Source organism: Phacochoerus africanus, chromosome 13, assembly GCF_016906955.1.
Source record: "Phacochoerus africanus isolate WHEZ1 chromosome 13, ROS_Pafr_v1, whole genome shotgun sequence".
In the NCBI taxonomy this organism is placed as follows: Eukaryota; Metazoa; Chordata; class Mammalia; order Artiodactyla; family Suidae; genus Phacochoerus; species Phacochoerus africanus.
The window spans coordinates 32,606,304-32,621,019 of NC_062556.1; the positions used below are offsets into that span (position 1 = coordinate 32,606,304).

General features: G+C 36.4%; 1 protein-coding gene across 2 annotated transcripts in view; it reads right to left on the reverse strand.

Annotated features, from left to right (window-relative positions):
* The window catches only part of DIAPH3 (diaphanous related formin 3), a 503,501-nt gene that overhangs the window by 189,831 nt on the left and 298,954 nt on the right, over window positions 1-14,716 (reverse strand). For both annotated transcript variants that reach the window (XM_047756273.1, XM_047756272.1), the window contains one exon: window positions 11,087-11,216. In XM_047756273.1, coding sequence (XP_047612229.1) covers window positions 11,087-11,216 — 130 coding nt within the window. The remainder of the gene's footprint in view (window positions 1-11,086; window positions 11,217-14,716) is intronic.

Consider the following 14,716-nt stretch of genomic DNA (forward strand, 5'->3'; position numbering starts at 1 on the left):
ATTGACTTCTTTCTTTGGGTTTGTGTTTTGTATCACTACCTAAAATGTAAAAAAAAAGAACAAAATAATGTCATTTGCAGCAACAACATGAATGGAACTAGAGACTCAGTCATACTAAGTGAAGTAAGTCAGAAAGAGAAAGACAAATACCATATGATATTACTTATATCTGGAATCTAATAGATGGCACAAATGAACCATTCCACAGAGAAGAAAATCATGGACATGGAGAACAGACTTGTGGTTGTCAAGGGGTAGGGGGAGGGGGTGGGATAGACTGGGAATTTCGGTTTAATAGATACGAACTATTGCCTTTGGAATGGATAAGCAATGAGATTCTACTGTATAGCAGCGGGAACTATATCTAGTCACTTGTGATGGAACATGATAATGTGAGAAAAAGGAATGTATATGTTTGTGTGTGACTGGGTCACCTTGCTATATAGTAGAAAATTGACAGAACGCTGTAAACCAGCTATAGTGGAAAAAAAGAAAAATCATTACAAAATAAAAAAATAAAATAAAATGTAAACTTCATGAGAGCAGACTTTTCTTTTGGTTCATGTACTCTATCTTGTACCCCAAATGCTGCCTGAGACAGAAGAGGTATTCAAAACACAACTCAGGTAATAATGAATGAATGAATCTTATGTAAGCCATTTTTTTCATGTCACTCAAAATCAGTATAATCTTTATTAATACAAGGGCCTATGACAGTGTCTGCTATGCAGTAAGAATTCAATGTAATTTTTGGAAAGGGTTCTTTGCTTATAAGGTCAAAACATATCAAAAACTATTAATGAGCAATAGTTCTTTTTTATCTGTAAAATATGTAGTTTGACAGACAACCGCTGAAAAGCTACCATCACAGTGATAGACATATTTATATGACACAAGGGTCTCCCAATTGATCAATTTTAAATTTCTGCTTCTAAGGTGAGAGAGGAAGATTATCTAAGAAGACATTTTCTTTAGGTTTTTCTATAAAGGTGAGTAAAGATCTTTTAGATGTTCCTATTACTTGTGTCATTTATCTTCAGTTTTAATTCAAATTTCCATATGATATGTCTTAATAATTCTGGGCTGGTAAATTTAAATTTCCATAACATCCAAACAGCTCCAGGAAAAAAAAAAAAAAAAAAAAAAAACTACAAGTTCCTGGAGACTAGTTGTTCTCAAAGGTTTTTTAGTAATAGAAACACTTTTCAAAGGAAATCTTATATCAAAGCTCAAAATATGAAATAAAAATAGAGTTTCTTAGCACAGAGGCTAAAAAGAATCCATTTTCCAGGAGTTCCTGTCGTGGCGCAGTGGTTAACGAATCCGACTAGGAACCATGAGGTTGTGGGTTTGGTCCCTGCCCTTGCTCAGTGGGTTAACGATCCGGGGTTGCCGTGAGCTGTGGTGTAGGTTGCAGACGCGGCTCGGATCCCGCGTTGCTGTGGCTCTGGCGTAGGCCAGTGGCTACAGCTCCGATTTGACCCCTAGCCTGGGAATCTCCATATGCCACGGGAGCGGCCCAAAGAAATAGCAAAAAACCAAAAAAAAAAAAAAGAATCCATTTTCCAAATGCCATTCCCCATGCTAGTATATCCAATTGGTGAAAATGCATTTAGCTGTACATTTACAATTTGTGCAATTTCCTATATGTATATTATTCCTCTGTTTTTAGAAAAGTGCAAGAGTTTTTCAATAACATGAATCTACAAAATTCTTGGCCTTGAATTCTAAAGCTTGCATAAATTTCAGGCAAGACACAGGTGGAATCTGTTTAAACAACTTTTGAGACTATATATTAAAATTCTAGGAGTTCCCTTGTGGCACAGTGATTAAAGATCTGATGTTGTCACTGCAGCAGCTCAGGTTGCCTTGGTGGCGCAAGTTCTATTCCTGGCCCAGGAAATTCCACATGTCACAGGCAAGGCCAAAAAAACACACCATTCTATAGTAATATATTATTCACAGAAATCCATGTTTACCTGCATCATTAATGGCAGCCTAGGCAGATTATGTAAACAAGATATAATCACTGAAAAATAACAGCAACGACTACGACAAACGCAGAAACAGTGCTTATTAGATGCTATACAAGCTTTAAAATTACACATATAAACCTATTTAATCCTCACAATAAACCTCTAAATTACATACAATATCCCCATCTTATACATAAGAAAACTGAATCCTGGAGAGTCTAAGAAACTCATCCAAGATTATACCTCTGGCAACAGGCAGAGCTGGGGTTAGAACCTCAGTTGCCTGGATTCAGAATCTATCCTGTGATAATGGCCTCTCCCATAACATAATGCTATAATCTTCCCAGGATCACATTTTTATTTTATCCACTGAAATAATTTATTGGAATTATTATAATTGTCACTGCCTATCAATAAAAACCAATAAAAATATTCTAAATTTCTGGTTTAACTGGTTTAGTATTTGCATATAAGAAAAAAAGTATTTCACAAGCTAATTAGCAATAACCCTTAAACATCAAAAGATTCACAATATAATATAAACACTTTCCATATATACTACCTATCAGTACCATTAGCCTTAACTATTTCATAGTCCGCAAAGATGACAGTGCTGCCTCCATGCACTTAGTGGACTGATGACAAGGATGATGAGTGGGGTGAACAGTGTGCCCTCAAAATCCGTTTCTGCTCGGAATACTGGAATATCACTTATTTTGAAATAGGATCTTTGCAGAGCGAATTAGTGAAAGATCTCAACTTGAAATCATCCTGGATTTAGGAAAAGTGAGGACAGAGGGACTTAGAGAATAAAGCAATATGAAAGTGGAACAGAAGAATGCCAAGGATTTCTGGCAGTAACTAGAAGCTAAGAGAGGGGCATTGAATGGTTGTTCCTGAGATACTCCAGAAGAAACCAATCCTATTGACACCTTGATTTCAGATTTCTACATTCCTGAACAGTTAAGGAATAAATTTATGTTGTTTAAAGTGACCTGGTTTGTGGTGACAGTTTATGGCAGCCCTAGGAAACTAATATAACTACTAATCCAAGATTTTACAAGCTGCACGAACACAGTCTGGTTTTGGGAAGCAGCTGACAATTCTACCTTTAGCATCTTATCAGCTCCATGCCTCTTTACCCAGTTGGTTACATATCAACCTTGTGAGCAATGAGATACTGTACACACAGCCATAACTGTGTTTGCTACATCCACTGCTCAGGCGCCTTTATAGTATACAAATTTGTTGTGTTAGCTATCCTTCAGAAAGCCCTTGTTCTGAAATTTTCTTTCAGCTACCCTGTTTGCAATTTCTCATTTTCATGTTGTAAAACTGGAGTACAGTAAATACTGCTTCCCAGACAGCAGTCTAGGAGAGCTCCAAGACCTTGGTCGTCACTGTTGATCCTGTCCTGTTACTTGATGTTCGCTATGGCTCATGGGTGACACTGATAGAACTGTTCGAATAGCTATTTCAAATCTGCAGCTGGCCAAAAATCTACAAACACTGTAAACTGTTAGTTTCTCGAAAAGATTAATGTTGTATTGATGCCACTTTCAGTCTGCTAACCTCCAAAAAGATATAGAGGTCTTCCCGATGTGGTTTTCTTCTTCATCATCATCTATCAGCCCAAGCAGCAGCCAATTCAGGAAATGTTCCTAGCTCGGTATCTCAAAAAGCAATCTTTAGCTGCAAGTAGTTCCTCCATGGCAGTGTTCTTCAATGTCAGTCCACAGAACCCTTAATCCTTCTAGGGATTTTGGCCATATTCTTTCTACAGTCTCTCTCACTGCCTTCTAAAATAGTTTATATTTGCACCATAAAACAATGCAATACAACCTCAGATGGAAATTTCCAATTTGAACTTTTGATGCCAACACTACATAGATAATCCTTGGAAATAAACTAGCAGGATTTAAATAAAATGTTGCCCATCAAACAACTTGGACCTTGTGGCTCTTTATCAGTATACTGCACCCCCAGTGCACTATAAATATTTTCCATAAATCCTGCAATTACCCGTGAATAGCCCAGTTATATTTCATTATACCTTTTTTTTTTTCTTTTTAGGGCCACAACTGTGGCATATGGAAGTTCCTGGGCTAGGGGTTGAATTGGAGCTGCAGCTGCCAGTGTACACCACAGAAGATTCCTTAATCCACTGAGCAAGGCCAGGGATCGAACCCACATCCTCAGGGACACTATATTGGGTCCCTAACCTGCTGAGCCACAACAGGAATTCCCATTATACCTTTTTATGTTACAAGAGTTAATTTCCTGAATATAAACTTCCACACAGACTATACTTTCAATAAGTATATGTAAACCTACATGTGAATTACATTTTAAAAGTAAATTTATTTTTTATTCTATTTGGCTTATAGTAATATTAAAATTATTTTACAGTTCTTGATATATGTATTAGATGGCTAAAAATAGTCAAAATAGATCACTGAGACCTAACTACATAGGAGTCATAGACTAGCTTTCTAGACATAGCATCTTACTCTCCATCTATATGTGGAATCAGTGCTACTCAAGTGGGAGACATCAAATACTTACTCTATTTCCATAGGGTAATGAGAAGAAAAAAAAGGAAAAAAAAATGTATTCATACCTCATTTGAGAAAAGTGTCAACTAATAGTTCAGAGAGTCACTAGTCTTTATCAGTTACTCGCTTAAAAGAAAATTACAAACATTATAGTAACATAACAGGCAAAAATGTGGAAATATGTGTAGGGATATAGTGACTAAAAGAAATGACAATACAAAACAAAAACTTAGTATACTTAGTCCAATGTAAATGAATGCATTCTAAAATAAGATCTAGGAAATGCCTCATTTCTCACCCTGAAAATTAAATGTAAATGCTTATGAATACATTTATTTAGAATACCTCAATATTTCCTCATATATGTACTAATTTATGTGTGATGCCTATTCAAAAAGGGAATTGAGGCATACTTGTAATTATTTAAAACCATGTAAGGAATTTTGATATGCCTAAATTGACTGCCAGTGAACATCCAACTCAGCAGGCCTATGACTGTTCTTCAAATTATCTGATAATTCAAAAACCATTCAGCAGAGGCCACACTATTCCAAAGCCAAAACTGTAAACAAGAAAAATGCGTTGTTATTGTCAATTAGTTTGCTAGGGCTGCCATCACAAAATGCCACATACTGGCTGGCTTAAACAATAGAAACTTATTTTCTCACAGTTTAAGAGTCACGATCAAGGTGTTGGTAAGTTTGATTTCTTCTGAAGCCTCTCTCCTTGGCTTGCTGATGATCGCATTTTTGCTATGCCCTATGACCAGCTATGCCTGGTCCTCTGTGTATGTGCACCGTTGATGTCTCTCTGTGTTCAAGTTTCCTCTTCTTACAAAGACACAGCTCAGACTATATTTGGGGCCACCCTGAGGGCCCCATTTTAACATAATCACTACTTCGAAGGCCTTATCTCAATATACATGCTGAGGTAGTAGGGGTTAGGGCTTCAATATATAGGGATAGAATTCAGCTCACAACACAATAGATTTTGTGCTCTTTATTGACAATTCAATTGAATCAATATCCTAATCATAGTCTTCTTTAACTAAATTATCTTACTGTAAATGCCTTCCCCACAAACATTGTGTTTTGTCAACTTATTTCATTGTATTGGTAGAAACATACATGAATGCGTATTTTTTAAAAAACTCTAATATTTTAGAATTGATTTGAAACATCAAAAGAATTATCTCACAAAACTATGAGGCTCCAACTTTAGTCTCCATGACATAATGGTTCCAACTAACACAATATTAGTTGTATTTTTAGTTCTATTATACAATAAATATGTCTATGTATTTTCAATATATATTTAAATATAAAATGCAGTTAAATTATTAACTGATGCTGGATATCTAAAATTCATATAAACCCTGCTAATAAATTTTAATTGGTACTTTTGAAAGTCTAGAGTATAAGGAGGTTAATGGAAGCTTTGAAAATAGTTTCTGCTTGTTACAGCAGATGAATTTGAAATTTTCAAATACTATGCATTTCCAGGTGGCAGCCACCTGGAAATTAGGCATTCCAAGAGCTCACAGTAGGTGAATAAAAGACAAACAGTCACTATCTAGTAAGGCATTTATCATAAAATGTTGGAAAGTCACAAGGAATTGAAATCTAGGAGATGTACTTGAGTAGACAAATATTTGGGTCAGACTAAGGAATTACCCGCCAAAAGCAAACAGTCTTAAAAGCAGAGGTCTACAAAGTGGAGCGAACAAAAATCAAAGATACAACATCAAAGAATGCTCCTAAAAGCAGAAAATGTGGAAATGGAAAAAGTGAAAAAAAAATATTAGCAATGGGCAATCATCAAATCCACTCTGATAATACACTGAATATTGCCCTATCTTTAGAAGCTAGTTTCATTCCAAGCAGTTCCAAGAATTGTCTCTAATCTAGAGTAGTAGTTCTTAAATAGTGGTCTAAGATTTTCTGGAAAATCTATGAATTCATCCTAAAGTTATCTGAATACACAGAAACTTAAGTGAGGTTCCCAGCAAGTACTAGTAAAAAGCACAGAGGGAAGGAGGCATTTACTTTAAAGCACCTGACAAAGGTAAGAACTAGACAACATGCTAGGCCACAGCTGCCACTTCCCATAGAATCTACCACTGAGCTCTTAGCTAGGGTGCTGAGGCTATACAGAGACAAGCAAAATCAGAAAAAAGAAAGAAGAAGCAAGTAGGCCAAAAAGGGCTTTCTCAAGTAAATACAATCTGGGGGGAAAGTAAAGGAGTAGGAAACAGGAATGACATTTTATGGCATATCATGGTCTGCACACTGTGAGGCAGCTGGAGAGGACAAGGCAGCTGCTGGATATACAAGTGTGGAGCTCAGAAGGAAGTCTGGGACACAAATCTGCAAGTCATTAGTGTAATGATGGTATTTAAGCCCTTGTGGATTAAATGGATCATCTAAGGAGAAGCTACAGGGAGAAAAAAGGAGAATGAATTAGTATTAGGTTAATAGTAGCAGTAATACTCAGAGGGTGCATAGAAGAAGGGGAGGAAGCCAAGTACAATGAGAGAAAAAGGGAGAAGCCAGCTGGGGCAGAAGCCAGATGTGAATGAGGTAACCTGAGCTGCACCAAGATACAGAAACTACACCTTGGACCAGCAGCAAGACAAGAGCACTGTTTCAGACACAGTAATCACACAACACGTACTTGTTCACTGATTAAGTGAGTTACAGACTAAACTAGCATAGCATTCTAGAATTCAGGGTTAACTATCTAGGGAAGAGTGGAAATATATGATAGAGCTATAATAACCTTAAAAAGGACATGAGCTAAACAAGCTGATGCTTTAAGTTGACCTTGGTGTTATTTTAAGTTGCTCCGGACCCCTCAAAGTTTGGTCATATTTTCTATTCATTAATAAAATACCATTCCAATTTAATAATGAAACAAGTTACTATGAAATAATCAATAAAACCATCATATATTAGAGGTTCATTAATTTTAACTGTTTAGACAAGAGAAAATGTATTCAACCCTTAGAAGTCCATAAAGGAAAGAAATATTACAAGGGTATACAGAAATACAATAATGACCCCAAATATTTTCACTGAAATACAACAGAAAGGCTGTAAAGCCATTATCTTTCAGCAAAGAAGCAGCCCTAATGAAGTAGATTCTTGAAAATTGTCATACGGGTAAGCTCATTAGTTGCAATGAAAGTTCTCCCTGCTGATCCAGGAGTATCTAATGGCCAGGATTTGTTATGTCTCAAAAACAAAGGTACTTCTTAATTCATGTGATAGCTCACTGAGGAGACTTCAAATGTGGAAACTTTCAAATGATGATCTATAATGTAAGAGCACTGAAATTCTCCAAAGCAAACATAGACTTATTTCATTCAAAATATTACATATTATACTCTAAAATTTCATACATTAATAAGTAAAGTAATCATAAAAAGAAATTATGCTCAACAATCACCTACACTATAAAAAAAATCTCTCAGTGCTGGCTTTTCTGTTTCAAATATGAAGTTGGCTGCTCCCTGTGAAACACATTCACAGTATCTGCTGACCCATACACATATGCATGCCTCTGCTCTAACAGATGGAGACTAAAACCTCCCAGGCCCCCTGAATGCCCCATAGACACACCAAAAAGGAAAACAAACAGAAGACTCTCATTACCAAGTTACAACTCTCCAAGCACTTATGAAAGTTGAATGTTTTTCAAAAGCAAAATATTGTAGTATTTATGCAGAATTTTAAGTACAATCAAATGAGTCAAATTGATAAATTACATTTTGAAAACTTATAGCCAAAACTGCGAGACCATAAATTATACAAAAATATATCTGAAAGAGAAGTTCCAGCTTACTGTTCAGTTTTAGAACTAGTAGGAAAGATGGTTGAAGTGATCAGAAATGCAAATAGCTATTATCAGAAAATGTCCACACTGATTTAATTTTTGCTGAGGACCCAATGCGGATATAAGCTATTAACCACTCAACCATCTTTTCCCCAGAAAAAGAAATCCATCTATATTTCGAGGCACTTTACAACACTTCTTCATCTAGTACTGTTACTTATTAAGCTTAATATTCTCGAAGAACACCCATTTTTAATTCTCATTCATCCCATTTACTCAAATTTTATTTCAAAATTTCAGAAATTTCATTTTAAGAAAGCTACCTTCCAGGAGTTCTCGTCATGGCTCAGTGATAACAAACCAACTAGGATCCATGAGGGTGTGGGTTCAATCCTTGGCCTCACTCAGTGGGTTAAGGATCCAGCATTGCCATAAGCTATGGTGTAGTCACAGACGTGGCTTGGATCTGATGTTGCTGTGGCTGTGATGTAGGCCAGTAGCTACAGCTCTAATTCAACCCCTAGCCTGGAAACTTCCATATGCCGCAGGTACAGCCCTAAAAAGACAAAAAAAAAAAAAAAGAAGTTGCCTTCTTTGAATGAAAAAACTATTTCTTAAAAGCTATTTTGAGTAAGAGTAGGTTATTTTTAATGTTTTTTTCTCTGTGCTCTTTTGCCCAATCTCACATTGCTTAATATGAGAAAATAACATTTTCCCCTCTTAAATTCCCTTAAAATACACATATACGTATAAATATTATCTTCTTTTTTAATTTTTTTATTATACTTTATTTACAATGTTCTGTCAATATTATCTTCTTATACCAAGAACATTATAACGTGGCACAAGGGCAAAGTAAGGAGTAATTCAGTATCATTAGAACATTGGGATGCAAGAGTGAAAAGTTAAAAGTTGTTTTTTGGGTTTTTTTTTTGTCTTTTTGCCTTTTCTAGGGCCTCTTCCCATGGCATATGGAGGTTCCCAGGCTAGGGGTCGAATCGGAGCTGTAGCTGCCGGCCTACGCCAGAGCCACAGCAACGTGGGATCCGAGCCGAGTCTGCAACCCACAACACAGCTCACGGCAATGTCAGATCCCCAACCCACTGAGCAAGGGCAGGGATCGAACCCACAACCTCATGGTTCCTAGTCAGACTCGTTAACCACTGCGCCACGACGAGAACTCCCAAAAGTTTATTTTTTATCTTTAAAAATCCAGACTATTTCCAGCATTTTTTTTTTCCAAAAGGCTATATAAGATATATGCTTCAAATAAACCACAATGAAGTCCTACTGTACAGCACAGAGAATTATACCCAATCTCTTGGGAAAGAACATGATAGAAGTAATATAAGAAAGGGAATGTATATATATATACATATATATATACACACACACATATATGCGTATATATAGACACATAAGTATGACTAGGTCACTTTGCTGTATAGCAGAAATTGGCACAACACTGTAAATCAACTACAATTTTTAAAAAAGGGGAAAAAAAGAAACAGACATCTCAGGAAAAAGTGTCAAAGAACATCTCATCTAATCACATGCCTCTCTGAAAAACAAGTGCTACAATCCTCACTTTATAGAAGAAACAATTTAAATGGGGGATAAAATGATAAAAGTGATTTTTTTCATTTTAAGAAGAAATATCCACTTTAATACAGGAAAAGTCTCCTTTAAGTTGACAAATGACCCAGTGGCCTCTACAAAAAGAATATACATACTCCACCAGTCCAAATGAGATGTTTTCCAAAATGTATATGCACACACATTTGCATGTCTTCATACAAATGTGTATCCATAAATTCTTTTTTTTTTTCAGGCAAGTAAAGTTTTGTCCACAGAATTGTTATGATACAAAAGTCAAATCTGGGTTCTTCAGGTGATGAAAAATTATTTAAGTCATATTCAAACCAAATATAAAAAATAGGGCCTTTCCTTTCCCTGACCCTTTCTATAATCTGATCTAAGTCCACAGCACAAACTAAGAAGCAGGTTGGAAACTGGGACATTAGGAAGCAGCGACTGGAAGCTCTGGCTGTTTGGTGCCTCCCAAGACAAACAAAGCAGGCTCTACCTGCAAGGTAGGTGGATGGAGATTTAAAATTCTGGCCTACGGTTGAGCATAGGAAACTATATCCACCCTCTTAGGATAGACCATGATGGAAGATAGTATAAGAAGAAGTATATACATATATATATATATATATGTATGTATACATATATGAACAGCAGAAATTGATACAAGACTGTAAATCAATTATATTTTAATTAAAAAATTAATTTAAATTAGAAGAAACAATTTTCAGGCCAAGGGGGATATTGACTTTCAGAACAAGGTGCTTGACTCAAATGCATAATAGTCCCAAATGTCTGTGAATGACACTTACCCAGGGAGCATTGCACTGCCATGGGCGGAGAGGGCTTAGCAGCAATGGGTGAGCTGGTAGGTATTCAAAAGGTTTAAACTAAAGAACTATGTATTTTTGAATATGGAACCTCATTATCTAATCAAACAAGTTAAACTTCAATAACTAAGCTCCAATAATGATAATTCATAAAATGTCCTTCAACTTTATTTTTAAAATGACATACTTACTATGAAAACACTGTGTCAAAGTGGCAAGTATGTTCAAATAAAAGGCATTATTTTCTGTCTTCGAAGTACCAACTAAAGACCTAGAGCACTAAAATGTCTATAAAAGCACCAACCTTTACTAGCTTTGTCTAAATGTTCCAAATCGTCCACAAAATTCAGGATATCAGGGTACTTTTCTTCACAAATTTCCACAAGAAAATGAAGTAGTGTTGTTTTCTGATCTGCTGATCTCGTGTCCTTTAGCTAAATAGAGTGAAAGGGAGAAAAAATTACAGAGTCAAAAATATTGGATAATCTCTCTACTTAAATAAATTTAATACTGTTTTTATAGATAAGATATGAGTTATAAAATCAGTTAATTCTACTTTTGAAAAGCAAATATTTAAACACTTGAAAAGCTATTCTTCACATATTGTTGTTTGGTCTAAGTCATTAATATTTACTGTAGGGAGTTCCCATTGTGGATCAGCAGTAACAAGCCCAACTAGTATCCATGAGGATGTGGGTTCAATCCCTGGCGTTTCTTAGTGGGTTAAGGATCTGACGTTGCTGTGAGCTGTGTTAAGTTGTAGATGTGGTTCAGATCCTGCACTACTATGGCTTTTGTGTAGGCTAGCAGCTGTAGCTCCAATGCGACCCCTAGCCAGGGAACTTCAATATGCTGTGGATGTGGCCCTAAAAAGCAAAAAAATTACTGTAAAGAAGGAGTAAGCATAAGTCAATCTAGTATTCAATATTCCATGGAGAAGAAAACATATGATGAAATGCCCAGGAAAACAGGACAACCTAGGAACTTATGTCAGCATTTAAAACAATACTGCACACTTGTTTGTTTTCATTTTTCACATATTTATAGAATGCCTACTAGATAGAGTAGGAATTGGAGAAGCTACAACAAACATCATTCCTCAAGAAGCCATTTAGTGAAAAAAAAAAAAAATAGAAAATATGTACTTCCACAGGTGTGATGGATAGTATAGTAAAAACAATCACAAAGTATGCCTAGGAGGACACGGGATCTGAACCGAAAGCTCGTGCACAAGAAGTTGTACGGGGCTGTGGAAGCGGAGGGAAAAAACTCAAAGGCACGGTGTCAGAGCAGCATGTGAAAAAGACTAAGAGGTAAGGAAAAAGTGGCACTTTAGAGGAGTCAGAGTGACTTCAAATAAAAGTGTGCTAGGGAGGGCAAGTAGGGAAGAGGAAAAAGAAGTCTGGGAAGAAAGGCAAAGGCCAGAAAGTTAAGACAGGCAGACCATGCTATGGATACAGGATTCTGATCTCTGAGAACTGGGAATTTTTAAACTGGATGAGAGATAATCAGATATGTGTACATTGTAGAAAGCTCCCTCTATCACAGTGCGGATAAAAGATTAGAGTGAGGGTAAGAACAGAAGCCGGACAAATAATTTAAAAGCTGTACCAATAATCCTGCATGGGGAGAAGACAGCCTGAGCTAAGGAAATGCCTTAGGAATGGGACAGAGTGGGCATAGGAACCCACAGGAGGCCGATTAGTCAAACTGGACACAACAGATGAGAAAAAAATTTGGGTGCAATGAAGAAAAAAGAGACTTAGCTTTGGACAAGTGAGTTTGAAGCTTTCTAGTAAGATCTAAGTGGAGAAATCAGGGAAGGATGTTGATTACATCTGGGTAGAACAAGTTCTCAACTTTTTTTTACATTACTGATGGCTAAGTAGTTTTTTTTACAGTGTATTTCTTTTAGCCATTTTTACCTATGGGAAATTTTAAAAGGATACCTACACTATATATCTGTTTATTACTGCATGTACATCTGTGCATCACTCATAAAAACAGTCAGATAGGAAAGATATTTTTGCTCCCCAAGAACCAACTCTCATCCCTTGAAGGTGATAAACAGTAGAGAAAAGTTACAACCTAGAGGAGTGAACTATTCTAGGAGCACCGTTTGTGAGCTCTTAGCCCCCAAAGCTAAAAAGTTAATCAAATAAACACAGATAAGTACATAGAATAAAAGACAGGAGAACGGAGGGCTCAAGAGAACACCAGGATGGACAGATCCTAATATGAAATGTCCAAGGAATGAATCAGAAGGGTGAGGCAGCTGGCTACAATCCAATGACTAGGAGTCAGCTTCGGGGTAGGGGATGTTGAGTGTGAATACAAAGACAAATAAATAAGCTGGTAGTGTTCCTTATAAATAAGTAATCAGATCAGATACACACATAAGAGGGGAAAATCATTCTTGACACCAGGATTCAATTTAGAGCTGGAAATTCTTGGTAAACTTAACTGCACACAGCCCTATTCACCTGCTTGCTTTCCAACAATCTCCTATTTAAAAAAATATATGTCTGTGTGTGTGTGTGTATCCATCTGTAATTTTTTTCTAATTCTATGTCACTAAATATTATACCACTAACAAAATATCAAGTGAAAGTTACTATCTAATTATGGAAGAGAGATATTCTGTGCCATCGTGAATATCATATACAACTTAATAAATTCAAAAACTATCTTGTCCCTGGAAACACAGAGCTACCCTCCTAGACAGCCTGGCTTTCACATGATTACTCTTCAAATAGGTTCAAATGCTACACTGGCCTATTCAACATGCAAACCAAAAAAATGGTTCCTGGCACTTAAAAACTGACTGATATAAACACAGTCCATTATTTGATACCTTTTAAAAGGAACACAAATCATAATATTCATCGGAGTGTTTTGAAAAAGCGTTCCTCAAAAAAGGATTCTATCATCTGGATTGATGGCCACTAATCTGTGTGAATGATCTGCTGAAACATTAACACTAAAATTTGCCTTTAACTAGTTAGGTAGCCTTGTGCAAATTACCGGAGCTCAGTTTTATACAAGTAAAGTGAAAACATGGAAATGGACAGGAAAAGGAAATTCTACATTCACTTTGCACTCCAAAAATATTAAATAGATACTATAATGGACTTAAGTGTTAGTAGACATTGCAAAACCTATTTTAAAAAATCCCGTCGTGGCTCATTGGTTAACGAATCCAACTAGAACTATGAGGTTGTGGGTTTGATCCCTGGCCTCGCTCAATGGGTTAAGAATCTGATGTAACTGTTGCCATGAGCTGTGGTGTAGGTTGCAGACACGGCTCAAATCCTGTGTTGCTGTGGCTCTGGTATAGGCCGGCGGCTACAGCTCCGATTAGACCCCTAGTCTGGGAACCTCCATATGCTGTGGGTGCAGCCCTAGAAAAGAGAGAAGAAAAAAAAAATACTAGAATAAAAATGAAGAAACCTAGTTATCTAGATTCAGAAGTTATTTTTGCATGCTTGAGTGAGTTACAATCTTTTCAGTTTTAGCTTTCACATACACTGAGAATGTTAATCCAATTTATAAAAGTTATCTTTCAAGTCTATGATTTCATTCACACTATCATCTTTAATGGAAAAGGCTCGGGTAAAACTAGCAAACTTTCACAAATATAATAGTTTCCTCTGGTACCACCAGGAGTTAGCATAAAAACTGTCCTTCGTTTTTGTTATTTTTTTAAAGTGAAGTCTTTCATTCCCCCACCTCCTCCTTCGTAGCACTGACTGGAGAATAACTGGTCCTTCTGTGGACTTACAGATCCTGACTGTCACCAGTTTACACCTTCCTTATCATGGTCTGTTCATGTGAACCTAGACACATGGCCTGTGTAGAATGTTGATTAAGACAAGTACCATCTACCTCCATGATTTGTAAATCCTGGAAAGAGCTGTCCAGTATTATTTGTGAT